Source organism: Stigmatopora nigra, chromosome 11, assembly GCF_051989575.1.
Source record: "Stigmatopora nigra isolate UIUO_SnigA chromosome 11, RoL_Snig_1.1, whole genome shotgun sequence".
Lineage (NCBI taxonomy): Eukaryota > Metazoa > Chordata > Actinopteri > Syngnathiformes > Syngnathidae > Stigmatopora > Stigmatopora nigra.
In genome coordinates, this window is record NC_135518.1 from 7,009,897 (window position 1) to 7,037,042 (window position 27,146).

Sequence of the window (27,146 nt, forward strand, 5' to 3'; positions counted from 1 at the left end):
ATTAAATTTCACATTAAAAGGTCATATGTTCTAATTAAAATGTGACCAAGCCCCTTTAATAATTAACATATTAGACAGTAATTATACATGATTTCCTGCCAAAACATAGTATACACCATCAAAATATAGTAAATCCATAAATAATAAATACAAATAATATATCTGTAGTATAAATAACAAAACAATACACTATTTTTGTACATAATAATTGTTTTAATTATTTGTGCATCTAAGCATGAACAAAATCAATTTGTAAGTAACCTGCAAATAATACAAGGGCATTTATGAAAAAGTATGATTTTATTCATATGAATATTTGCACAGTAGGGGGTGATAGTGTACAGCTGATTGAACAAAGGCAACAATGACTCCTTGGCATTGTGAACACATGGGCACGCACACACGCACGTACGCAGACTTTGGGATAAGACGGATGCTCTTTGTGTTCTCCCATTAAACTGGAATGATTCCACCAGACGTTCCCGTCCGGTAACAACAGCACAATTGGATTTTGTTGTGATTTGGCAAAGAAAAACACTGAACATTTGCTCCCTTTTTATTGCATCTCGCGATCCCTGAGAAGCCTAAATTTATCGACGGCCACACCCAAGTTTTCACAAAAACTTGTGCTACGGAATACATCTTTTTTAATTGACAGTTTTTAAAGGTTGTGAAATATCACAATATGGACAATGGAGGACTCTCTTAGGCTGTGATTTAGCTTCATAAAAAAAGTTAGAAAAACAAGAGTTGCTATTTCCTATTGTGATTGATTTGCCAGTATTGTTTCTTTATTGCCATACATGATATTGCCAATTCTTGCAAATTTTTCTGGGTTTTTAAAATTCACTTGATTTTAAATTTACTATTTTTTGAGTGAAGCATCTCAATTTTTTTTTGTGTAAAAGAAGAAAAATCTGATAATTTTGCTAACTTAATTTCTTTTAGGTGGGGGTGTGTGAAAATCGTGTATTTACACATTTGTGTGGGTTTGAAATATATATAGTGTTTCCATTTTCCAATTCAATTATAATTTGACTCCAATTTAAAAAATGCACTGTTCTGTCAACTCAAATAAATTTTCCTTGCAATTTAACTTCAATACCCGTTCCCATTATCATATTTGAAAAAGAGCCTGTAAAATATGGATTATCATATGTGAAACCTTCACATTTTGTGACATACAACTTTGCAAATTACAGTCAAAGAAAAGAAATTCACCCAAAAAGAAACCTTTTCTTTTTGTCACATTTGGAAATGAAAACATCAGGACGCCCATATTTGGCATTGTCGACTTGAAGTGCGGAAACAAAGCAAGCAAAAGGCACCAGGCCTCTGCTTGAATTCTTACGATTTTAAGGCCACCATTTGAAGACAAAAACTCACCCTTTGGCCTGGAATGACGTCACGCCACGGTCCGACGCTAACCACGGCGTCGTAGCCGGAGACGAGATGACGGACGGTTGTGCACAGGAAGCCTAAAGGGACTGCCTTGCCACCGTCAAGGGAATTGCATAGATTAGCGTGTAGTTTGTCACATCATCAGTCACAGTGTCTGGGCGAGTTTGGAGTACTATGGCCGCCCCCCAAAAAGGGGCGGAAAAACAAAAGATCAGTGGTATTAAAAATATTTGAGGTCATTTTTTGTCTCCCGTGTCATTGCTGCTGGGCCGGTTCAAGGGAGCTCCCGGGCCATCTTCAAAATTCATCTTTCCTCTTGGCGACTTTCTCCTGGTCACGGCCTCTCAGGCTGCGCATAAATCCAATGAAGCCCGCTTCCTGAAACAGGCATAGAAAGACACGTTACAAAAAATGATTGACAATAGCCACTTCAAACTGTTGTAATTAAGGATATATGTCAACTCAATAGCTTCCATTGATGACAGACATCCTATTTTTGAGAGCTATTATTTGCTACCTTTGCCAATGTATTGCTGTATGTTGGACTATAAGTCGCACCAACCAAAGAATGCACAATGAAGAGTAAAATAAAAAGTGTAATTCATTGAGGGTGCGCCTTATAGTTGGGAAAATACGGTACATTAAAATAACACTAGTAAAATAAAGCACAAAAGGCTAAATGGGCATCAGTTAACATGACACTTTTTTGGTTAAATATAGCATTAAAAAACAACACAACAGCTTTTGGTGGCCAGAGAGCATAAAAACATAAGTCACAGGTCCAGCCAAATTGTGAAAAAGTTGCAACTTGTATCCCACAAAATACAAGTATAGAATCTCACCCCGCGATCTCCGTGGTACTTGTCCACAAACTTGGCGTAACTGTAGTGATTGAAGGTGGGGTATCCCTCTACGCTCTCCTGCTTGCACAAATCCTGGTTTTGCCCTTTAGTACAGTCCACTGCCGCGTAAGCAATCTGATGGAAACACAAAAAATGAAAACTCAGTCAATCGTAGAACAGACAATAAATGAAATTAAATGGTCGTCTTGGTACATTTGGCCTCCCACCGGACAACCAAAATTCGGTTCATATCTAAATGTGGTTTATAATTGCTGATAATTGCACCAAATGTTTTTTTTTGTGTGACTTTGCCATTGATAGTTCTTCAAGTCTTCCAAACAAGACATTCACAAGTGTGTCCTTATCAATGACAAATGTCAATAAACCCTACAAAAATGAATAAAAAGTTCAAACTCAACATTTAAAGCCAACCTACATATTTCACCACAATTTTCAGGTTTTGATTGAACAATCCTGTTAATTCCATCATTTTGCTAATCAAACTGACAATAAAACTTATTTATAGTGTATTGAGACTTTAGTAATCCTTGAATAATCTAACTACTCATTAAAGTTTTTAAAACGCTGCATCATCTTCCACGGACGACCCTTAGCGCATAGATTCACTCTAAAGTAGCTGCTATTTTGTCTCCTTTACGGCCTTTTTTTACTGTTTGGTACATTTGGCCTCAGATGTTAGCTCTCTGTATCCTTTGTAGCTATTCAGGCGGTAGATCAACACCTTAAAAGTGGACAGAAAGGATATACAATGACTATAAAACGGCCGTTTAAAAGGTCCAGCTTGCTAGATTCTGCTCGTGTGAATGAAGTTTGATTCCACGGGGCCCTTGCGTAGATATGAGAAGGGCGGGGGGCCGATGAGGCGTAAATGTCGAGTCGTGCCCGGTGTCATTTTCAGGATTGCTGAAATGTCACGCCGCTCTCTCAGAGTGCTGAGTGGCGCACTATGTGTGGTCACGCCAAAGACGAGGGACACGGGGGATGTGCTGAGAGAGGAAAAGCAACTAAACGTTTTAGACACACCACGTGCTGACAGCAGGCATCCTTACAGTCTGTGAAAATGGCAGCAGGTCAACATAACTGTCCATTTAAACATAGCTATTGGAAATAATCACCAGCGAAAAATGACAATGCAGAAAGAAAAACAGAAACTAATCATGAAAAAGTGGCTTGAAATAGATGCAAAAAGGAGAAGATTGAAACCAGTGCGTTTCACATTGCATGACAAAGACATTTCTTTGCCACAGCACAGTAAAGTTATCTTAGGTCACATCGAGAAAAATGTGGTTCTCATACAGATTTGACTTTTAAAAAAAGTGGATTTTATGTTTTCATTGCGATGTTACTCACGTATTACTGAATTCATTGTTTTATGTTCATATACTTATACACGTATAATTACCTTGTGTTAAATTATATATACCTATACCTATATCTATATCCATGTATATATCCAAATCCATGTATATATCACATCAATCAACTATTTCAGGACAATTTCTTTTTTTCTTTTACTTAAAATTACAAAAAAAGCCTCAATGGAAACCGCCCCCCAAACTCCCCCACCCCTAACTCTTAGGAGTCTTCTGCAAAAATGGTTTTCTAAGCACGGGGTTCAACTCCAACACATGACCTTTCACAAGTTCGTCGTCGCAGATGTGAGCAATCAATGCGGAATAGTGACAGCAACAAATGAAGTCATATGACTGCGATTCCTCACGAGTGCACTGCCAGTCACCTGATTGATCCGCCTGCCATTGATGGTGAAAAACACGTCGCGATGTGGTACTTCCTGTCAACCCAGCCACAAAATACGCCACGTCAGCACGCTGCATATTTGTCCAGGAGCTCACTTCTGCGAACATCCAATGACTAACTGTGTTGCAGCCAGATGAGGTCATCATTGATTAGTGGGGAAAGGGGATGAGCTCCAACAACAAGTCAATATGTTAGACTCGAGTGCATTAGGAGTGACAGGCGCGAGGAAGTACTTATGGAGACATATTGTCCTTTCTAGGACATTGAATTCTCCTGTCCATACAGCACAACAAACTATCAGCCCTCATCCATATATTGGTATCAATGGGAATTTTGAAGCAGAATTGTGCCTTATTTACACTAGCAATGTTTCTTATCGGCCTCACAGTGGGGGTCCTGGGTTCAAATCCAGGTCGGTCCACCTGGGTGGAGTTTGCATGTTCTCCCCGGGCCTATGCGGGTTTGCTCTAGGTACTGCAGTTTCCTCCCACATTCCAAAGATATGTATGGTAAACTGATTGGACAATAAATTGCTGCAGGGGGGTTGAAACTTTTTTGCTCCAAGATCTACTTTTCAAGTAGTTAAACTTTCCCCTACATTTTCTTTTAATAAATATTTTTTATTTCTTCTTTTAGAGGCCACTGACAAAGCTCAACAGTTATGTAATGATATACCTCACATTAGACTCTATCAACATGTATGGGAGTGGCAGGGAATGGAGTCAAAATTAAATTATATTATTAAATAAAAACGAGTGAGTCCCCAGACTGCTCTTACAAGGAGGCACTTTACTCTTAAAATCTGACACTGCATGAGTCAATTTTTCATCGACTTGCGCCTGTGGAACTAGTAGTTTTTCTAAATTTGGAATTGAAAATGAGTGGAAATGTGAAAAATTACTTCATGATTCAACATAAATTTGAAACACCCTGTTTTTAGGGATTACATGTAGCCTTAACACCCACAAATTTTTGGAGCATTCTGCATAGTTTCATTGTACCCTGTGTATACTGCAAATATCCTTAAATAGGAATTGATTATCTTTCTAACCATCTCACCTATGAAACAAAAATGTTGTAAAAAATGGAACCTAAAAAGGCTTTTAAAATACTGCAAATGAGTTTTACTGCTGTTGTGTATATGAGCCAATGTTTTTGGGAGTTACAGGGCGGTGGTGCATTGTTTTTGCCAAGAGTGACCTAACAAAGCGCAACAGCGACAACAATGACATGAGCCCCCCAAAACGTGTGTTGCACATTTAGCAAGCCGTGTTGCGGGAGGGTTGCCTCAGAAAGAAAGACGCCATCTGACATCAATTTAAAAGCAATTTCTAGTAAATGAGAAAAGAGCACTGTGCAAAAGGTCGAGCGCATCCAGATGCAAACGCCACAAGATACGATAGCAATGTACGTGTAAGTCGGGAGTTATTATGTGTTGATGGAGGATGAAAGTGTGACTCCCCTCGGGTCGTTTGATTGGTTCTGTTGCATTCTGTCGCTGACACCCGTTCACAATGGTAACATATGATGCAAGAGTGATTGCTTAACTTTCCATTTAGCTCAATTAATGGGGGGTGTGGGAGGAGCCCTGATTGTCTGCGGCTATGTGGCATCCCACCCACAAGATACATTTATGGCCAATAAAGACATAAATCATGTGAGTATATTAACTTGATTGCTCACGTGCCAGTTTAATGAAAACATTAATTTCAAATACTTATTTTCAATTGTATTTTTGAATGTTTGATCAATTGATTTCATTTTGCTAGTATTTTTATTGGATCTATTTTTAAGTTGTTACTAGTTTGTTTCATAAATCACATGAAATAGCAGTTTATTCTATGTAAGGATTGTAGAAGGATGGTGTTATATGTACATTTTTAAAATGTATTTTCAAACTTTATGGAGGCAATATATTGTACATTTTGATCGGTTTTAAATTTTACAGGTCAGTTTCCAAAATTTTGTGTAATATTGTCCACTGCCCATTTTACCATTATTGAATTACCATTCTATTAATTTGGGTGATTTTTTTGGGGTGAAATTTTATACATCAATCAGATTTGGACAAAAAAAAGCATCAAATTAAGACTGCCATTACATTTTTAAACTTCATTCCCAGAACAAGAAAAAGTCATATTTTAATTATATTTTAACTAATCAATATTTAAAGCAAACCTTTTTTATTAAAAATGATTATAGCCATGCAAAATTGTTCGGAAAGATTCAGTGTTGAAGGTCAAGTGAATCTACGTGGACTCACCTTGCGGTCTTCTTTGAAGAGTTCTGCCGCAGTCGTGAAGTGCGGAACAGCATTTTTACAGTGCGGACACCCTGCCAAAAAAGACGACGACAAAAGTGTCACAATGGCCCCTCCACACACATCAGTCAGACTCCGCTTGAAACCCATCACAGCGCTTTGCAACTCAGGGCTGTTTACGTTACCTTAGAGAGGATTCACTGGCGTGTAAGAGGAGGTTCAAGCTTTTTATGGGCCTCATAAACTCGGTCACTTTGACTCTGATCACAAACTATGTCTTACTGGAATATCAACAACCCTTCGACTGACGTTTGAGGGATGTAAAGGACTTCAAAGCAGGAAACTTAAGGGAATTTTAAGTAGTCGCATTTTTACTTCAACTTTTCAGAGATTTATTAAAGTACGAGCTTGTCAAATCTTTGGGCTGCTTTTTTTTATGTTGAGTACATCCAGGGGATTTAGTTATCCTAAATAACCTGCGTAATTATGACTCAAATTACGTTTTGGGCTTTTTACGCTCAACTTTTGTGGCGTTAAATTAAACAACGACTTTCAGAATTATTAATATAGTAGTATAATGATCTACACGGTTTGGGGGGGGAGTCACAGAATTGTTATGCTACCCTCTGCGGCATTTACTATAGTCATATTTGAGCCTGAGGGACTTTTTCTTTTGTTGGGGAATAAAATAAGTTAAATTTTAATCTGAGCAAGTTTCCTACATACATATATAACACTCATTTCAGAAAAAATCAATTTATCTTGAATCACCTAATTTATGTACTTTAACTAGATTGTCATAGTAGACATTTTGGTATTGTAGTAATAAGATTAATGACTAAAATGATCAAATGGATCCTGTAGAGACTGCATTGTAAATTTAAAGAATAAAAAAAAAATGAGGCAACATATTAAAAAACTGCTACTTTTTGAGTTGCTAAGAATTTGTTTTTAATATTCCATGAAGTCAACCCTCTCTGACAGGATGACTCATTTGCTTAATATAGTTCCATGGTTGTAAAATTCTGTTAGACACTTCCATGTTGATGTGGAAGGACGGATATGTAAGGGGGAAAAAAAAACAGGTGGCGCTCTGATGTTTCTTTAATTTCCTCACACTTGTTGGACACTGTCTCCCTGGGGCTTAGGTGGAGTTTTAATGCTGCACGATGAAGAGAATTTGGCAACCGGCTAGGACTTACGTATGTATATGAGCTGGTTAAAACCCAGGGAATGATCATAGGCCATCCCAAAGGAGTTTCCAGATCTCCTACTCAAACAACCAAGGTCGAAATAGCTGATTTACACTAGTGCGGTCATCCTAAAGACATGAAAATTGAAGGCAGATATTGAACAATTGGGACTTACATGGAGCGTAAAACATAACCAGACTGTGCTTCTTCTTCTTCAGGGTCTCTCGGAAGTCCTCTGAGCTAAGATGGAGGACGCTAGAGGGCCTGTCTTCCCATGACTGCTCTGGTGGCGGCGGAGCCTGCGGACTACAGCAGAAACAGTGGTGAGATACGGTATATTGTTCACATTTTAAGACTACCATAAATCCCACCCTAGCTGCATAGGTTAAAACAAAACAACTGTAAATCTTATCTAAATGTTGCATGGGTTATAAGAAAATAACGCAGCCTAAAATCAAGCAAAAACTTCAGTTTAAAAGGACTATATTAAAACTCTTTCAAGTAAAGTTTGTGATCGGAACTGCCCCAAAGGTTGGAGAATTTAAAACAAGGCTGCCTTAAGTCCCCCATAGTTGTGCCGGTTAAACCCCAATGTTGATAAATCCCACAAATATTGTCTCAGATAAAACAAAGATACCATTAATAGCTGTAGGGCCTAAGAGAAAAGTACAATATATTCTATAGAAATGAATGTCATTATAGAGTTATAAAGGATAAAGGAACACTATGTGAAATCCTTCCAAAATCGCATAAGTTAGACTTAACTAAAATGTATATCTGGGACCACCTGAAATGCCCCAAAAGTAGTTAAGGCTCCTAAACACTAAAAACTCCTAAAACATTCACAAGTTTAAACCATTGTGAATCCTATAGAAGTTGGAACTGGTTTAAAAAAATGATAATAAAAAAAGTACCATTACTTCCCTGTATATGGTGATGATTAAAAACAAGTTTTATAACAAGAGTATGATCTTAGGTCATGGTCTGTATTTTGTTTTCACGGTCTGCAATTACCAATGATATCATACATCTTGTACATTTTCCCAGTTTTTCTCCACCCAGGCCTCTCTCTTCTCTACAGTAAGGACTCTTGCCATTGATCTACAACCCAATGTAGAATCTAAAAATAATGCATCTTACTTGTGCATGAAGTCGATTATCTTGTCTTTGCTTCGTATGTGTGGCAGTGTGTATAGCTCTTGTCCTTTCTCAAAGTACTTTAGGGTAGGAAAGCCAGAAATTTTGAAGCGATCCCCCACAACTTTATGGATGGTGGCGTCCACGGCCGCTATCACACCTGGACTCTGTTAAGGCAAGTTTCAACAATAGGATTAGAAACAAGAGAACAGCTAGGAACGAATCATATGCAAATACAGACAAGACACCACACACACATTTACCTTTGGATCTTTGTTGAGTATTTGGGCAGCTTCTTCATAGTCTGGTTTAATCTTTTTGCAGTGGCCACACCCTAAAGAGGCATTCCAAATTAAAACAATATTGTACAAAATGTACAAAGATAAAACAATTTATGTTTACATTGCCCAAATTCATGACTAAGGTTTCTACAGCAACATCTAGTGGTTAACCTGTATGTACATCAAATACAAGTGCCATCTACCGGCAATTGGGTCTCGTTAATGTTGTCTACAAACAGAAATGTGCTCTGATTCCAGCCCCTAATAAAACTGCAAAGTCGATTATTTTTTATTATCCTCCTGACTACTACTAGTTCAAATTTGTCCTCTGTAGAGGACATTTGTAAACCTAAACATCTTCAACCCAGTGCGTCCAATCATATCAACTCCTTTTGTGCCCTGCAGAGGACATTCGGAGCTTTCCAATGATACTTATGCAGTATTCCAATAACTTCACATAGAATGAAGAATTTCAAAATAAATGTGTCTGGACAACATTTTTTTCCTGGTAGTCAGGAGGTTATATATTTATATTTTGGATACAATTTGACTCACTGCATGCCATTAACATTGCCATCATAGGCAAGCACCCATTCCCTCCCAAATTGGATTGAACGTCTAATGCCGTCAAAGGAAGCCCATTGGTTAAACCAGTGCTCCATAAAGGATTAATAGTATTTCCATTCATTTCAAAAGGGAAAGTGGTTTTGCTTTCCCAGCAAGGTCAGGGACAACTCCTATTTCAAGGCATCACATTATTGCATATTACTCAACATTTCAGCAACACATTTTTTAATTATATATTTATTTATGTGCTTATACATTTAATTATTTATTAAGTTGCTTATTACCTATCTATTTATGTCTAAAATGCTTTTCCTGTATCTGCATCTTGCTACTGTGACAATGAAATTTCTCAAATACTAGATGAATAAAGTTATCCAATCCAATCTGCAAGTGTACATTTAAGCCTACAAATGCACGTGCTGTTAAACCCACACAATGCAATCTACTGGTAAATCTGCATAGCAGTGCAGGGGCTAAACATTTCTTAATGAAGAAGACTGCCCGAACACTAAGGCAGTCACATTTGTTCTTTTCAGTTAATCTCTGCAAAAAAAACAAACCCTGAGCCGCATCAGAGGCATTTAACATCATGAGCATGATCTTGGCTAGCACTTGCAATATTTGCTGCGTGCAGCCGCTACAAGATGTCGCCGGTGAAGAAGTATGGCCGTTTGATAGCGACACCATTCGCCGCGGGCAAGTAAATTGGTACATATCCAAAAGGTGCTAAATTGCCCTTGTCAAAACAGTTGAGCGCTTTCTTTCTTCAGCATCGATGCAGGCTATAAATCAGCCGGCATGGCAGAGGAGGAATGAGGCAGCCAAGCTTGTGATCATGCAGATTGCGGCCAAAGAGCCACACTTTGCTAGCACGCTACATGCTGGACTTTGTTCAAAATCAGTAAAGTCCTTGCAAAAGCAACAGACGTTTATGAGGTCCTTCAAACTTAACTCCTTGCTAATAATGTATTTTTTTTCTTTTCTTAATTGTGCATTTTTTGGATGGTGCGACTTATAGTCCAGAAAATACGGTACTCACAGTGAATCCATAAGGTATGTGGGAAACTTAACCGTCTCCACATTTTCTTTGGTTACAAGTTCTACACGAAATTCCATAATAAGGTTATGTCGACACTGCAAGTCAATTGCAATTTCTTTGGAAATATGAAATATGAATGTGTTTGAAAGTGTTCCTTAGTTTTTGTGGTTTGGGGTATCACCTACATGGGGCGTAGAACATGACCATGACGGCAGGATGTTCCTCGATGAAGGTAGAAAAGGATTCGTCTGTCAGGTGGAAGACGGACGAATCCGTCTCGGACCAGGACACCTCAGGAGTTTTCGGCTGGACTGGCTGAGGGCTGGGGAGAAAAATGTGTGTTTAATTAATAATCTTGTGTGTGTCAAGTAAACACGTGTCCAGCTTGAACCAAATGCTGCACACACACATGTATGATGAACACACCCTGGATGATATCACACAGTCAATATCACATGGACATGAACATAGATACATGCCACTCCATGCACTAATACACAAAGTCTATAGTCCCTCAAACACGCTGATGTCTTTTGCTCGCTCTCTCTTTGGGGCATGCACAAACACACTGTTTACTCTCATACACAGACGCATGCTCTCAATTTTCAAATAACGATCTTTCACAATGATTACCTCTTACACACATACCCAATTCTAACAACAATTATCTACCAGGCTGCCCTACGGTGCACTCAATTCACACACACACAGAAATGATCTCTCTCACTCTCTCTCGATTGCGGGCTGACTCGCATAAGCAATTTTCTCAAATCCAACCATTACCGAGCACACACACACACACAATCAATTCTCAAGGGCATAATAATAATCGACCACACTAAACCAAAATGGGCTAAAACCTCATACACGTAGATACATAATCGTGACATCGTTCACACACACAATCTCATACACATGCATGAAGAATGATGAACACTCTGTTCCACACATTCATGCACGGGCAATTTTATCTCATGCACAAACACCATTAAAAGTTCCACATTAGTTTTAAGCCTAAATTTAGGTGTTCACTATAAATCCTGCAGCCTTTAGTGATGCTAAAGCTTGTACCTTTGTTGCCTCCTGAGAGCAGCACTGCAAGCAAATACACATGCGCGTAAACGCTTTAAGCACACAAGATTTCTAACACGTGCACACATGCATATTTCACATACACCGACGATAGTGTCACGCATCAACTCCAGATGTTGCGCCTTCAAAACACAAAAAGTGGTGATCCAACTACTCACTTCTTCAGCCATTCTGCAATGTCCTTAGCAGTGTTGCCTTGGTTCTCATAGTGGTAGAGGAACTTTCCCTTCCTGAGTATGAAAAACTTGATTAGTATTTCATACAGTACAGCACGGGTGTCAAAGTGGCAGCCCGGGGGCCTAATCTGGCCACTGCATCATTTTGTGTGACCAGGGAAAGTAAATCATGAGTGCCGATTTTCTGTTTTAGCATCAAATTAAAATGAGCGTATAGATGTATATTACATTTCCTGATTTTCCCCCTTTTAAATCAATAATTGTAATTTTTTACATCATTTTTTGGTGTTTTTAGTTCAAAAATCATTTTGTAAAATCTAAAAAATATATAAAGCTAAAATAAACATTGTTTTAGATCTATAAAAAAAACTGAATATTCAGGGCTTTTAATACAGTTCTCTTAAACCATTTATAAAAAAAAAAACTATTATATCATCCAACCCGAGTCTGACACCCTCACAGTACAGTATTTGCTATAGAAGGCTAAAATCACACAACAAAATAATTCAAAAAAAAAACCCTATAATGTACAGTAATATGAGTGTATCCCAAAAGGATTAATTGTTCAAACACGGGAATCAAAAAAACCTTGATCCCACAAATTTTAGAGTATAATGGAAGGCAAAAAAAAACGAACCACAAGCCAAGCCATTCAAGCCACTAGCAAAGATTTTATGGACTAGCGATGAAAGTATAATATCAACCGATATTGTCTAATTTGGTTGCAGGTCATGTTTTTAATTCACATCTGGCTCATTAAATGTCTAATGAAATGAGCCTAGCACACATCTTCAGTGATCCTCATCATAAAAGAAAGTGCATAAATTGAAATGGCTCTGGAACACACCACTTCCCAGCAGGTGCAGCACTGAGATAGTTCCAGAGCTGATGAAAGCACTTTAGTCCAAAAATGATGTTCTTTAAACTGCAGCCAGTGGGCTGGCATGGTCATTAGCTGGCACGGCACTGCCACTAATATGCCCCCCCTGCTCACAGTGTATGCCTGCAAACACAATGCACACAAACGGGCTAACCCCAAAATCATTTAATCAGTCCCCATCTAATTAAAGGTCCAGGCTGGAATGCAGGTTTTAATGTGGAAATAGGGATGATTAAGCTCCCGCAGACTGCAAACAAACTCAGTCAACATTTGAAGCTGGCTCATGATGCCCTAGTGGCGGTGGTAGAGAAAGAAAATAACACCGATTGGGGGGGATCCCAAGGCAACCAATAGGAGAATTAACTAGTACATCAACAGATGTCTGGTTATGAATTTGGTTAGAGAACAAACATTTCTGTAAAGAGGTTCTAGAAGCCTCTTAAAAAAACAAAGCTGTTTTGACTGACACTGCCAATGAAGTATTTATTTAAACATATGTTTGTTGTTATGTTAGACTGTGGTGTAAAACAACACTTTCTTTGTCACAAAGATGTTTTGTAGAATTAAAAATAATTCCTATGTTGAAATTAAACTACTTTTGGTCTTGGCTCTCACCTACTTTAAGTCTTGCGGACTTGATTTTAACCTCTTAAAGTATTGATCTTAGTTAAACCTCCAACGTTCAAAGTCTTAGTCTTGACTCATTTCCAAACATTGATTCCACTCTCAAACCCAAAATCTAAGCCTTGACGAGTCCCGCATCCTAAAGCGTGTTCATAAGGTCTTGAACTCGTAAAATTTCAACCATGACTAATTCTTAAGGCCTCCAAACTTCTCTTGACCGAGTTTAGCACTGGAATGGCTATATTCTAACCACAATACCTCTAAGTGTTGTTCTTGACTAAAAGCTCTTCTTTTTAAATTCAGTTTCAAGAACTTATTTTTTTAGGAGACCATGTAATGGGGGGACTAACATTTAACATAAATTTAAAGGTTTGTAATCTCACATTGCATTATAATGTCTCAAGTCAACAGAAGCAAGGTCAGAGAGAAGATAAAGAGTGATGGACCAAGCAACACTTCAATGAATCCACCACTCAGACTGCCTTTAAGATCCTTGAAGCCGCACTGAGACAACTTTGAACACAGAGTAGACTAAACACAAGAGGTCACTTTTTAGGAGAGGTAAGTAGACTTGACACGTCTGCCACCTCAAAACCACTGACTGAAGAAGGAAGCCACAAGCACTCACTCGAAGTAGCAGAAGGTCGGATAGCCTTTAACGTTAAATTCCTGCTTCAGGCCATCAAATTCGGACGGGTGCACATTCATGCCTGCCAGAACCTGAAATGAAAAGACAACATTGAACAAAAGGCAGTGTGGGACAAAATAATCAGACAAACTGAAGTATTTACAACCTAAATTAAAGTGCATTCCTTAAAATTGTTTTTATTTCAATTTGAGCCTTAATGAACCCTTAAAAACTACATAACCATTGTATTGTAGTGAATCTACAAGTCACTGATCACAGGAAAGCAAAACTACAATAGGTGAAGCTAAGGAAATAAGCAATAATGAAAGATGACAGGTGGAATTTAACACTCATTGTCCATATATAACAATATCCAATACAAAGCTTATCCCGAAACCTCTGCCTTTCCAAAGACAATGAGTTTGTTTTTCAAAATCATTGCTGTGATAACCAAGCTGTCCTAAAAACATAATTTCACATCTTGCCCATTTAGTCTCTCAGTCGATTGAAAACTCATAACACAATAAGCACCTTGCAGTTTAAGGATAGGCGCATATTTTTTTCTCTCCCAAACCCTTTTCCCCATTAAATGGCTGTCAATGCAACGGCAATAAAAGAAAATATGGGAATATATATATTTCTTTTTTATTTTAGGAGAAATCTCTTGTTTAGCAATATGTTTTTGTGTCTAATGTTGCTATGGTCTTTTAAACTGCTTCTAACACAAAGTGTGAATCAGTAATATAACAATAACATATCTTAAGACCATCAGTGTGGTTAAGCAAAAATATTATTCCCTGATGAGGAGCCAAAAGATTACATATGGTATCTTAATTCAGTTATTAGAGTGTATTAAGCAGACTTACATATCGTCCCTTGGTCTCAGTAGCAGCTTGTTGAAAAATTGGCTGCATCCTCTTACATACGCCACACCCTGGAAAATAGGGAGTACACATTTAGACTCATCTGTCTTATATATGTGGTACAACTTTATTTATGTTTTCATTTAGCAATCAGACATACTAATCTCAAGCAGTAGTTTGAGGACAGCTAATTATGAGCCCCAGGAAATGTCTTTTGAGTATTTTCAATTTGACAGCCATTGTTTTCTTGATTGTCTTTTGTTTTTAAAGTGAAAGGGTGCTAAGATGAAAAGGTAATTTAAAAAGTTGCCAAGGTCCTTGAACAAACACTCACAGGGTGCATAGAACATCATGAGCAGCGGCTTCTCTTCTTTCTTCAGTAGCTTCCTGAAGTCCTTCAAACAGGCACAGCCAGACAAAAGTGTGTGAAGAGAGCGTAACAAAATCATCACATTCTTCAAAATGTCTGTGAAAAGTCTTTTATCAAACTGGACTACATTATCACAGCAGTCACAAAGCCTCCAGACATGACCTGTTTTCACAGAACTCATGTGAGGGCCCTCAAGATAGTGGTGAGTGGTTACAAAGTCATCGGACCTATATGGACGCCTCCCATAAAAAATCTGACTTTTTCAAAAACCTCCTCAGGGGTCCTCGAGTCTTACTTTTTCTGTTTCAATGTGCACGATGTCTTTGGCTTCTGGGTTTTCCTCCCACAGTGGAGGCCCCGAAGGGTCCTTCAAAAAGGCCACCATGGACTGGAAAAATGGAGGAGATCATTTCAGGACAGAGGGAGAGTTCTATGCAATGCAACAGAATTTTGAAAACAATAGTCTAATAAAGATCATTCTGATTCATGTGGTTTGTAAACCTCTTATGTACAACTTTGAGATCGTAAAAATGCATATACAACTAATAAAGTATATAAAGTTCATCATATTTAATGTTTCCACTACTCTAATCTACCGTAATGGATGTTTAATGCATTAACACCATGCCATGCAGAATGTTATGGCGATAAATCTGTACTAACATTTTTTATCACATTAAATAACACACCACAGATGGAAAAAAAAAAATCTCTCAATTTCTCAAAACGTCAAATATTCCACTATTTTACCAGGTTTAAATGATATATTGTACAATATATATATTGATTTATTGTACAATAATTCTAATATTCCATCATAATGTTGTTTTTGTATTGTAAGTATTATAATAGTAGGTTACCAATATGCCACATTTGAAACTTAAAAAAAAATCATATTACGGGTCTCCACAATTATGTGTTTTATGTAGATATTTATTCTTTTGTTGTACTACTAATAAACAGCATTTGACTTTTGTGCTAACCAACAATCTACAAAAGCAGAATGCCTACCTTGAAGGTGGTGGGCCTGTTGTACTCTGTGTGGAAGGTTCCATCTCTGTAAAAGAGAAAATGAAGTCATACTGGTGAGGTTATTGGAGAATAAATTAGATTAGATGTTCTCACTTGTAATGCAGCAGATCAGCAGCGCCGCTTTTGGAACTGGGGTCCACTTTGAGTTTTTTGCACAGCTTACGGCCCTCTGAGTCTCTGAGAAAAAACACAATCACATTTTTTTTTTAAATTATTCTTGGCGAGTCCCTTGCAAGAGTTTGTTTTAATTGTTTCTTTAGGAGAACAATTGTTTCTATAAAAAGGTAGAAAATATTGGTCGAGACTGCATTTGTGTTGTGATCACCATTGATGTTCATTAAGTGCACATTTCGGCGGGTTAATTGTTCGGTCAATACACGTTGCAAAAAACTTTGCCTCTACACTCTGCTCACATACATTAGGGAGCATTTGTTTATAGCTCAAATTAGACAGGTGCAGACAGCAGCTCAGGAAGTGGCTGGTGGGTACCTAATTTATACACTGTACACACCATGAAGCAATTAAGCAGTTTATTTTCGCCCTGACAAACAAATATGCATCTAGCCACCTGCTAATAGCAAAGTGTGCAGCTTCTTGAATAATAATGCATGGTGACAAACAACAGTGGAGCTCATTACCGTGTCCATAAAGTAGCAAGAATTGTAAAGAAGCTCAGACCCATTAGGAATTGATGTGGGCATCATGCCGATTTGTAGACAGGATCCATTTTAACATATATATAGATAGATACAAGATAGTAAAATGACAAGATATATTGAAATCATCCAGGTTTCTCTGATTGAACTGTCCCTAAGTCTATTTATCCGTCCATTCACTCACTGAAGTGTTATTAATGATAGCTTACATTGCTTGTGAGAATGCATATTTATTACAACTACATTGACATCTAGGATTTTTGTGTTTCTGTATTTCCACAAAGAAAAGAGGAGCAATGCAAGAATCACTTCCCAATTCTTGTGGATCTTATTTAACATGTATTTTTTCTAGCAGTTGAGTTAAATTTGGTCCAGGTGGTGTTTATCATGACTAACCAGCAAGTGTATCCGTGACTCTTAGTTTCTATTCTGCACAGTGGCTATTATCATGAATAACGGCTTTGAGCATACATGACCACCCCTTGGCGCAAGTATAGCTGCCAGTATGAGATCATTCATCCCACCATCCGATGCCACTTGGCCAAGAGGCAAATCCCTGGTCATCTGCTCACACTTTGTGAGTCTGGACTTCTTTTTTTTGGCACGAATTACTGTTGCCCCACTAGCACTCGCAGTCGCCTTTTATTTTCTTTCGCTGTCTGTTGGCCTTGAGCTCAGACCCCGAGCGACCATTTGGAGCTTCTCCATTTGCCATGGCGGGCACATATGCCAGACGGCGCATTGTTTGGCAACAGAACCACGGGTGGTATTGCGATGGACTGGGTTTGCTAAAGCTTCCCCTAAAGGGGTCTATGTGAGCCAGTTTCTGCTGGAATTGCTATACTGGGAAGAAAATACCACCACTGCCAAGATGGTGTCAAACATGACTCACTTTAAAAGTGAAAGCGGGGAGCACTTCACAGAAGTCTTTTCCTTCAAGGCCCTTTCCCGCTTGATGATACACACTTTGTTTTTATGCTCTGACAGCAGATGATGGTTTGACAGGCAAGGGGGGGGGGGGGCATAAAATAAAGTGGAGAAAATGCACCGAGAACAACATGTCAACGTCGGATCAAAACTGGCGAATTAAAAACAATTTCTCAATGCAGTCTTACAGTGTTTAATGTAAACAAGTGTGGGCTGGAAAGACAGCTGACATGTACCTCAAAGGGATAAAGAAGAAAAGAAGTAGCGCTGCGACAAGTTATTGCTCGATTTTGCAGCCAAAACACAGCTAAGTGGAAGAAATCTCAAATTAATTTATTGAAAAAAACTTTAAATACGTTAGAACTCTAGGAAGGTAGTTGAGCTGGTTCCCTGGTTTCAGTGTTGTAAGTGGGAATATGCTAATATTACAGCATGCTTAGAGCAACTCAATTTCATCTATCACTATCAGTGGCAGACAATGAGTTACCATGTCAGGAAAAATAAACCTACTGAAAACTAATATTTTTGCAATCATGGTCTATTCTTATCATTAATCCACTACTGACAAGTTGTATATAGTAGTTAAGGCTAGAAAATGGCTTAACTAAATTTAATGGTGAGGGTAAACTACGAAGTGGATTCAAAGATGACTGCCTGATTGCATTTTCAATTGTGTGGTCAAGCAATTGACCAAAATGCAGAAGAGTTACATTCTTTTTCACTATGGAGTACTCATATGTCAAAATTTTGCCTAGAAGTCAGTGTAAAAAATATTTTGGGTTACTTGTATCTGATTGGAATCTGAACTAGACATTACAATAGATGTAAATTGGACGCTTGCATCCAGACAAGAAAGAGTAGCAACCAGTTAAAACACATGAGCTGCCCAATCAGTCACTGTCTTGTCTCAAAACAGGACCTTCATCTTCAAAGCCAAGAGTTGTAAAGAAAAGTCACTTTCATGCTCAACAAACCTGCCCCCCTATACGAAACGTTCTCTGAGGTTTGTCCTGGTTGACAGCAAAGAGACAAACTCTGGCAGGAAACTGCAGATGTTCCCTCTAAGTTGTCAGATGTGAGGCAATCAAGTCATTTGTAATCAGGCTGTCATTGTGGGCCTGCAAGACTTGAGGTGGGGGGGGGGTTTAAATTATAGGAGACATAGTTGTTACATGGGAGGATTTTTTTGTTTTTCTTTCCAGCCAAACAATTTTGACAGTGGCCGTCTCTAGCTTAAAAATCATCATGAAAATAAAACTTTGAAGTTGGGCATCATTTTGAGCTGCTATTGCGATATTGGTACCAAATAGGAAGCACAAGAATGTTTTTTTTTTTCTCTCACCAAAGTGTTGAGTGATTTAGGGAGCACATGGATTGATATCAATGGAGACAAAACAAAAGATGCATACACCACATTCATCAGGAAACTATTATCAATCTGAAGCGCAAAACTCAATTTCTTGTAAGAATTTACATCTGGCATTGTTTAGAATTTTATTTTAATGATAATGCAGGTAAAAGATATTATAGGATAACATTAAATGGTAATAAGAAGCAGATTAGTTAATTCATTAATGTCTAAAATCGAGAATTCAGCAATAAAAAATACATTAAGTCAGCAGATAAATACTGAATGTGTAATTTGCTTTTCAGTGTTGCATAGTAGAAATGGTCACTGCACTGAATGAAAAAGAGCAGATAAGAACATTTTTTCCAAAATCAAAAGGAGACTAAAATGTTTTGCCTCAGGCTGTGAAATGCCTAAAAAACAATGTACGAATAGTATTAAATAGAGTCATATTTAGACAGCATACATAGTGACTCACTCTTTGTAACCCAGTCCACATATTGGGCAAATGGCTTACATGATATAGTCAAGTCTAGTCACATATATTTCCCTATATAGACAACAAATGTCTCAGGGGTTTCACTGCCCCACAGTTGATATACAATTAGGACATGATCGGAACCCTACGTTTATACGCATGTTTATTTTCCCATCCACATCAATTGAACCTAGATAAGGTGCATTCACTACATTGAATAACCTTCATGCCGATTGGAATGGTACCGCATTTGAGCCAAGAAAACCCCAGTAAAATTGCTACATACCCACAGTTGACCCAAGCGATTGTGCCTTGGCCTTTGACTGTCTGCGCCACATCAGACAGGAGCTTCAGGTAGGCGTCACTGGATGTAGCTGTGGGTAAGAAAGGAAGAAGAAGCCTCTGAGGACATGCTCTCATTCCAAAAAAGGGAAGCTTCAAGTTACCGAGGGACCTCCATCGTCAAGTAGAAAGAGTATCGAGCTTGAGTTGGGGGATTTAGGCTCTCCTGTCTTTTACAGGCTGGAGTTATGTTACATCAGCTTTCATCAATTGTACAATGGCGAGGACCAGACGGAAGACGGGTATGATTGTACACTAACAGAGAATTCTTCAAAAGTGAAGATCACCTTACAGGAATACGAGTGCTAACTTCAAACTAGAGACTAAAACTGCAGAAGAAATACGATTCTATTAGTGTAAATAAGTCAAGTTTTTCGATACCTGGCTTCCTAATAAATTAACATCCTAAATTGCGACCCTATCTTGTTCGAGTTTCTTCCCTGGACTAATTAATATCAAGGATTCACACATTTTTATGATCTATAAGAGAAAGTTTTAAGCGCCAGACTAACGGTTGATAGTTTGACTCCATACCTGTCTTGGTGTACAGCACGAGAACGTTAGTCCTGGTCCTGAGAAGTTTCTTTAAGTCTTTGTGGTCGTTCACCTTCTCAATGAGGGGGGACACTTTGACTGCATCCAATATCGACATGAGCCATACCTGGTGATGTGAAACACAAAGATAAAAGGTAGACCTGGGTGTTAACACAATAACGATAATTATCATTAAATAAAAAAAAATCAACAATAATGATAAAAACTTGAGATAATATTTGATAAATTTGAACTGTTCCAGATCAACGTTCAGTAGGCGAAGAATATAGTAAGGAAAAGCACTTTTTAGCATGGTTAGTAATAGAACGGCTAACACAGACCACAAATAAGCCATTATGTGATGCAGGACAACACTGAGCTGACCCAGTAAAAGATCTAAGAAAATTGTCCTTGTAGTTTTCTTTCTTTAATTACATTGAATACCTGTGGAAAAACAGCAGCCTTATTGACAAAATTCTTAACTCATTTTAACCCATTGTCCTTATTTGAGGAAAGATTGTAATTCTTACAGACTGATTTTTTCTTTTTTTAATCATGATAATTGGTTGTCATATTGCCCAGGGTCTGGATAAAGGAGTAAAAAAGGTGTATTATACCAAGGAAAAATGTCCAGAGAGAATGATGATGATCTAGCGGCTTTTCTCAAATCAATACATATCCAGTTACTGGCCTCAGTGATAAATAACGATATTAGCGTGGTTATGATTTGTAGTGTGTGGGGAGAGCAATGTCAGCAAGATGAAAGCTTCTCATCTCTGCAACATCAAACTCAACGCAGTCGAGGTATTTTTTTTTCTTGTTCCACTGCGTCTTAGTGTAAAACCTTTATAAGCCTTAAAATGTGTTTTTATCAGCAATGGATACTGAACAGCATATGAATGTAAAATCTAGCTAAAAAAGACAGATGAAAAACCAAAATGCATAAGTTATTTTGCATTAGATCATTTTTACGTTATGCTGTATGTTGTAACTTGATGTATTGACGTTGATAAAACTTGCATGAGATGGACAGACAGTAAAAATACATACACCTCTGCTGTTATTTGTAATATAATTACCTTGCATATTTTGGGCTTTAGAGAGGTTTTGCCTTGTTACTTTTGAACAAACATGACAAACTACAAAACAGATAATTTCATTCTTTGATTTATCTCTTTGCAGTAAGTGCTAAAGTACCAGTACTGACAAATGTATTCATAATTAAATGATCACATTCTCCGCAACAAAGCATCGGATCATAACCTCTCAAAATAAACAGTGCAAATTCAATCCGAAATCCTCCTAATGCATAACAACAAAGACTTGAACAAATTGCTCCAATTGAAATCAAATCTTAAAATAAGTAGCGATTAGTTTTTATTTGATAAATGGGCACAAGGCATTGTAGTCTTTTTGGGGACACAAAAAGACATCATTAAAAGTCTTAAGTGCATCTTTTAGAGATGCTTCGGAGTCCAAACAAGTCCCTACGGCAAATGGAAGGAAATAGCCAACATGGGAATGGCGAGACAAATTCATCAAAGATGAGAAGCACAGGCGGTAAAGGTAAGTGCTTGCTCTAATTGGCTCGGTCCCTATTTATGCATGCCGGCAAGTGCTTTATTTGGCAAATGGCAGGGATCGGAAGTGAAGAACGTTTTTCACCTGCAGCTGTCGGGCTCATTTTCCCTTTTTACACGGCCAACTATGCTGCTTGTTGATTTGCAGCATATTCAGAGGCTCTTGTTGAGAAGATCAACAGGAGGAAGGAAGCACTGTTTACTTTGTGAGGCACGTTGTTCACTGTGGAAATATGTCACATAATGTCTTCTTATTGCTACCGTCGTCTCTCGTTGTTATTGCTTTTTGTGGTCTTTTCTTTCTCTGGTCCCCTTTCAAATTACATACTGCAGGTGTTATTGCTTTTTCGTCTCTCTCCCTTCCGTCGGCCCACTTTAGAACTCAATATTAATGGATGGTAATTGCTTGTGATTTTTTTTTTTCCTGGTGTGATGTCGTTTCTATGTTCGTCCAGCTACAAACTACATGCTAAAAGCATTTTTGTTATATGGTTGATAATGGTGTAGAAGAATGCCATTTCAAAATTACAGCCCGAAAGCTGTATTGTTTTGGTTGGTCGGCAGAATGTAAACGTTATTAATAGACTGTGTCAAGATAAGGTCAATGCTTTGGAAGTGCAGTGTTCGTGGTTAAAGAAACATGAAAAGTGGAAGTGATAAAGCCCCAAGATTTGTTTGCATTTATGTTGTCTGATTTACGACTTGCTTACTTTTGTTCAGGGCCCCAAATATATGACAGGTTCATTGTAATACAAGATTAATTTATTGCCTTGGCCGCAGGGATAGGCAGAAGCAGTTCTCGCTTTGGAAGACAAGATTAATTTATAGCCTTTTGCATCGGGATAGGCAGACATAGTTCTCGCTTGCACGACAGATAGTCACGGCAAATGGTAAATATACAACAAACTAGGTCAGAAAAGTCAGATCACAGGTGGAAAGAGTATGACGGGGGGAAAAAAACTCTCTGTGAGTGGCATCGTGCAGAGTTGAAGACGGAGAAATGTGACATTTAAATGACTCAATTTCAAACAAAACATGTATAAATTGTTTGGTGACAGACTGGTTGCATTCTAAGAAAGTCACTAGAACATATTTAAGTGACTTCACTAGGACTAAAAATAAAACTTGATTTTTAAATCCTCTACTAACAGCACACTTACATTTTCTGATTCCTAATAAATCCCAACTCAAAGCAAAACCAGCAGTAGGCGATACGGCATATCTGTTAATCTGAGGGCATTAGAGGACGTGCGATCAAAAACCCAGATGCGGCATCAGCCCGTTTTATTCTTCCCAGTAAGACGTGAAAGTGAGCGCTTTTTAGGCTTAAAGCTTACTGTGTAGTTCTATCAAAACGTCAAGCTTCCGTGGCATCGACTGGATCATTGACATGATAGCTGCCTTTGATGTTTGCATTAACGTAAACACTTGTGAAACCCTTGACTGCACATAAACGTGGAGTTGCACCGTACAAGAGACATGAGAAGAATTGCCTCGTGTATTGTGTTGGTTTTACAGCGGCTACACACTGCCTCACTATGTTATCAAACCGTCAGGCTGCACGACACAGTATGTGTGAACGCAAATAGTACTTGTGCTATGATTGAGTGAGACACACTCCAAACTTTGAGAGCATGACAAATACAGGCACTACTTTCCGGTGAAAAAGCATATTATCAATCCACACACAATGTCACGAATACTGTCAAATAAAGCGAGTTCTCAGAGTTTGACTCTACAAAAGTTAGTTATTAAAACATCATTTTGCAATGTGAAAATGAATGTCGACTAAGCTATCAAAAGATAAATATGGGTGGTGATTTTGTTGGGAGGTTAAAATGAAAAATGGTTGATTTTCTGTGTCATTTAAAACATGGGTATAAGAAATGTGTTTATTTACTGGTGCTATTGGCCTACAAATTTAAATTTTAGTCGTAGCAAATTGATTCTTTAAGGCATTGGGAGAAAAAAAATGACCTGAATAATTCGTAAGTCGAGGTACCATTGTAATGTTGGTTAGTTGAAATTCATGCATTCATTGAAAGTGTCTTCATGGGCTCAGTTTTTGATGACAAAACTCTATAAATTGTTAGTGACGCATGCGTCTCGGAAGGTAAAGGCAATGCGACGTGGGACGACGATAGCACGAGCAGGCAGCGTGTTGAGCTTCTGCCCCGCAGCATCATCTCGTCCTCCATCTGTTGTGACAAATGTGCTTAATGAAAGGCAGACGCTTGGTGGAGGAAACAGTACATCACAATAAATCACTGAGGAGTTTGATAAGAGCCTTCCGCCTTCTCTGAATAATGAGTCTTGGTAGTCAATCTGCTTCTGTTATACCTTCAGTCCATGTTGGATTTCTTATGCTAAAAGCTGGAGGAGACTTTCACACTGAAAAACTATAAAGAGCAGGAGCTGCCAAAAACAAATCTATAGGCACTTTAATTTTTCCACAGTTTGTAAAGATATATTGCCAAGAATAAAGATATGAGAGCTGATTCCTACCAGAATTAAGTTATATAAAATAAGCCAATCATTTTTTAATAAAATAAAGAGACAATAAAAATAATGATTGTCTTTAGAAATCTCAAAGTTCTGATCCAAATTCATTAAAAAATAAATAACTGTTACAAATTTCTAATGATAATTCTTCAGGAAAGATACTATTAAAAATAGCTATTCTTAACCATGACATTTTCCAGTAACAAAATCAAAGTGTTATATATTTTTTAATTATATGGCTCTCAGTAAGGCTGAATTTTTCATAAATATAAACTTCAAAGTCTCGTGTTGTGGCTTATTCTCATAAGATTGTGACTCCACTAGTATCAACATTTAATGTTATAACCTCCCTTAACAAAAACGACCTTAATGTCATTATATTACAACTTTTCGTCACACAGAAATATGGCTTTAATATCGTAATATTATAACCCTTAAGTCCCAAATGACTATTTTCCTCTATAAAACACAGCTTTCTCCTCATAGTATATATATTTTTTCTACTTCCCAGTGTGGTAATAACACGTTTGTATCTTTACACTTGATGTATGTGATAAAAGTCAGACCCTATATCGCTAATGTGTACATAAAACATTTGATGGGAGAACCCAGTGGACACTAACCCTTGTAACGCCCTTGTTTACAGAGGGCAACACAAAAGGAAGCAAAGCAGGAACAGCATTGTATCAGAATTAAAGCCCAACTTTATTGAATTTGTGACCAAAACTTGTTCTTATATTTAGCAGAATAAAATAAAAGTAATATTGTCTCATAACAATTTAAAAAAATAGCTGATTTTTGGGGCGGACCGGTGGAACGAGTGGTAAATGTGTTGGCATCACAGCTCTAAAGTTCTGGGTTCAAATCCAGGTTGGTCCATCTGTTCTTCCCGGGTCTATGTGGGTTTTCTCCGGGTACTGTGGTTTCCACCCACATTCTTAAGAATGCATGGTAGGTGGATCAGACACTAAATTGCCCCTCGGTATGGGTGTGAGCAGGAATGTTGTCCGTCTGCTTGTGACCGATGTCAGCTGGGATAGCCTCCAGCACCCCTCGCAACCCTAGTGAGGATGAAGCGGTTCAGAAAAATAAATGAATGAACTGCTTTTTGGGTTCCTTAAAATTTGCATATTTCAATTAATGACTTGCATTTTGAACTTACAAAAGAGAAAAATCAGTTTCAAAATTCAGTATATATACTGTATGCTGTAACATATACAAATTTAGAAAATAACAATTGAACTTTTTACACGTTTTAAATGATTTGAAAAGGTCTTATAATGCGCAATTATGATCACTTGTCTATCAAGTAGTGTATTTCAATTTTATGTTTAGAATTTCACCTTTACAAAATCAACGATGCCACAATGTTACACTTGAATGTCCAAGCAAAAAAGAGCTCTCTTGATTGTTTTTTTTAAAACTATCACCTAAATCTGTCACACAGTAAAAGGTCATGTTGAGCTCAATGCAATCAGTCAAACCCACAAGTAGTCGAAACAAACCACAAGCAGTCAAAACAAAGCACATCAAATCTGATAACCAGTAAGCAACTGGGTGTTAGTTTCATAATTGATCAACCTCCTGAACTGTCCATTACCAACTCCCGCACACATTTTTACAAACAGGCATGGAAAAACAATTTGTTTTCATCCTCCCTATTCACATACCTTGTCCGATCTTTCCTTTGATTTATACTTTTAATGCCATTGATGATGATAGACATTTAATTGAGCCTTTTTCATTCATTTTGTGATTTTAAATGAGTTAACCACAAGTCAACGTTTAGTTCACTGAACTGTCAGCAAATTGACAAACTTTTATTTGGCTGCCAGACCTTCCAGTTCGAATGGATTGGACGTCTATGACCGTCAATGGCAGGCAATGGGTTACTTATATTCTCTTATGTCTGACAAATAACTTTATCCACTCATCTTTCCAACTTTTGCCTCTGATGAATACTTCCATCAATGATGCAAAATTAAATACTATTTTTTTCCCGATTTGAAATGGTCAATGTAATAGGGGAAAAATGTTCAGTTAGCTCAGCAGGTATGTTGTAATGACCTCACCGGTAGCTTTTCAAATATAAGGCGATCGCTGAGTTCATGTCAACCGGTGACAAACCCGACACAGATCCAGAAGTTTTTGGGTTTTTTTTTTTGCGGTTCTACCGGCACAAGTACCTCAGATGCGGTCACCAAGTTGGGTCCCGTTTGTCAACTTTAACTAGCCTTCTCTCCACTGACAGCCTAGCCTCCACAGGATTCCTCAACACCAGAGTGATCGCAAATTCCCTCACGGCATCAATGCAAAAAAACAGCCCAATAAAGCAGACATCTTTCATGCAATGCAACCCTAAAAGTCCCCAAGACTCACCAGTAGCAGCATGCCGAGGATTTTCCCCTCTCTCATCCGACTCACGTCTATGTTCCGCGAGGCCATGATGCTGCTCCGCTGCCACGTCTAGATGCGCGTGCGTATTCAGTCGGCTGTGTTCTCCGGTGCATGCTGGGAAGTGTAGTCTGAAGAACACCAACCCACCTGCCATCCTCTCGTCGTTACTAGGAGATGGAAGAGACGCGTTTGTTGTGCAAGCACATTGAAAGGCAATT

The 27,146-nt window shown here is 38.1% G+C and overlaps 1 protein-coding gene across 1 annotated transcript; it reads right to left on the bottom strand.

Moving 5' to 3' along the window:
* Positions 1 to 281: 281 nt before the first annotated feature.
* On the bottom strand, positions 282 to 27,024 carry pdia5 (protein disulfide isomerase family A, member 5). Its single transcript, XM_077728742.1, has 17 exons — positions 26,911 to 27,024; positions 20,450 to 20,576; positions 19,860 to 19,947; positions 16,258 to 16,341; positions 16,144 to 16,189; positions 15,428 to 15,520; positions 15,097 to 15,157; positions 14,766 to 14,833; positions 13,900 to 13,991; positions 11,750 to 11,821; positions 10,685 to 10,821; positions 8,876 to 8,946; positions 8,616 to 8,779; positions 7,651 to 7,781; positions 6,286 to 6,356; positions 2,244 to 2,378; positions 282 to 1,779 (listed from the first exon to the last, which is right to left on the bottom strand). The coding sequence occupies exons 1-17, from the start codon at positions 26,974 to 26,976 to the stop codon at positions 1,699 to 1,701; spliced, it is 1,587 nt and encodes a 528-aa protein (XP_077584868.1). The 5' UTR covers positions 26,977 to 27,024; the 3' UTR covers positions 282 to 1,698.
* Between the last annotated feature and the right edge of the window lie 122 nt (positions 27,025 to 27,146).

Coding starts and splice junctions, on each gene's coding strand:
- pdia5 (XM_077728742.1), bottom strand. CDS start 26,976: ATGGCCTCGCGGAACATAGACGTGAGTCGGATGAGAGAGGGGAAAATC. Junction 14,834..15,096: donor CATGATGTTCTATGCACCCT/GTGAGTGTTTGT, acceptor CCTATTTTCCAG/GGTGTGGCGTATGTAAGAGG. Junction 2,379..6,285: donor TCTTCAAAGAAGACCGCAAG/GTGAGTCCACGT, acceptor TGTTTCCATCAG/ATTGCTTACGCGGCAGTGGA.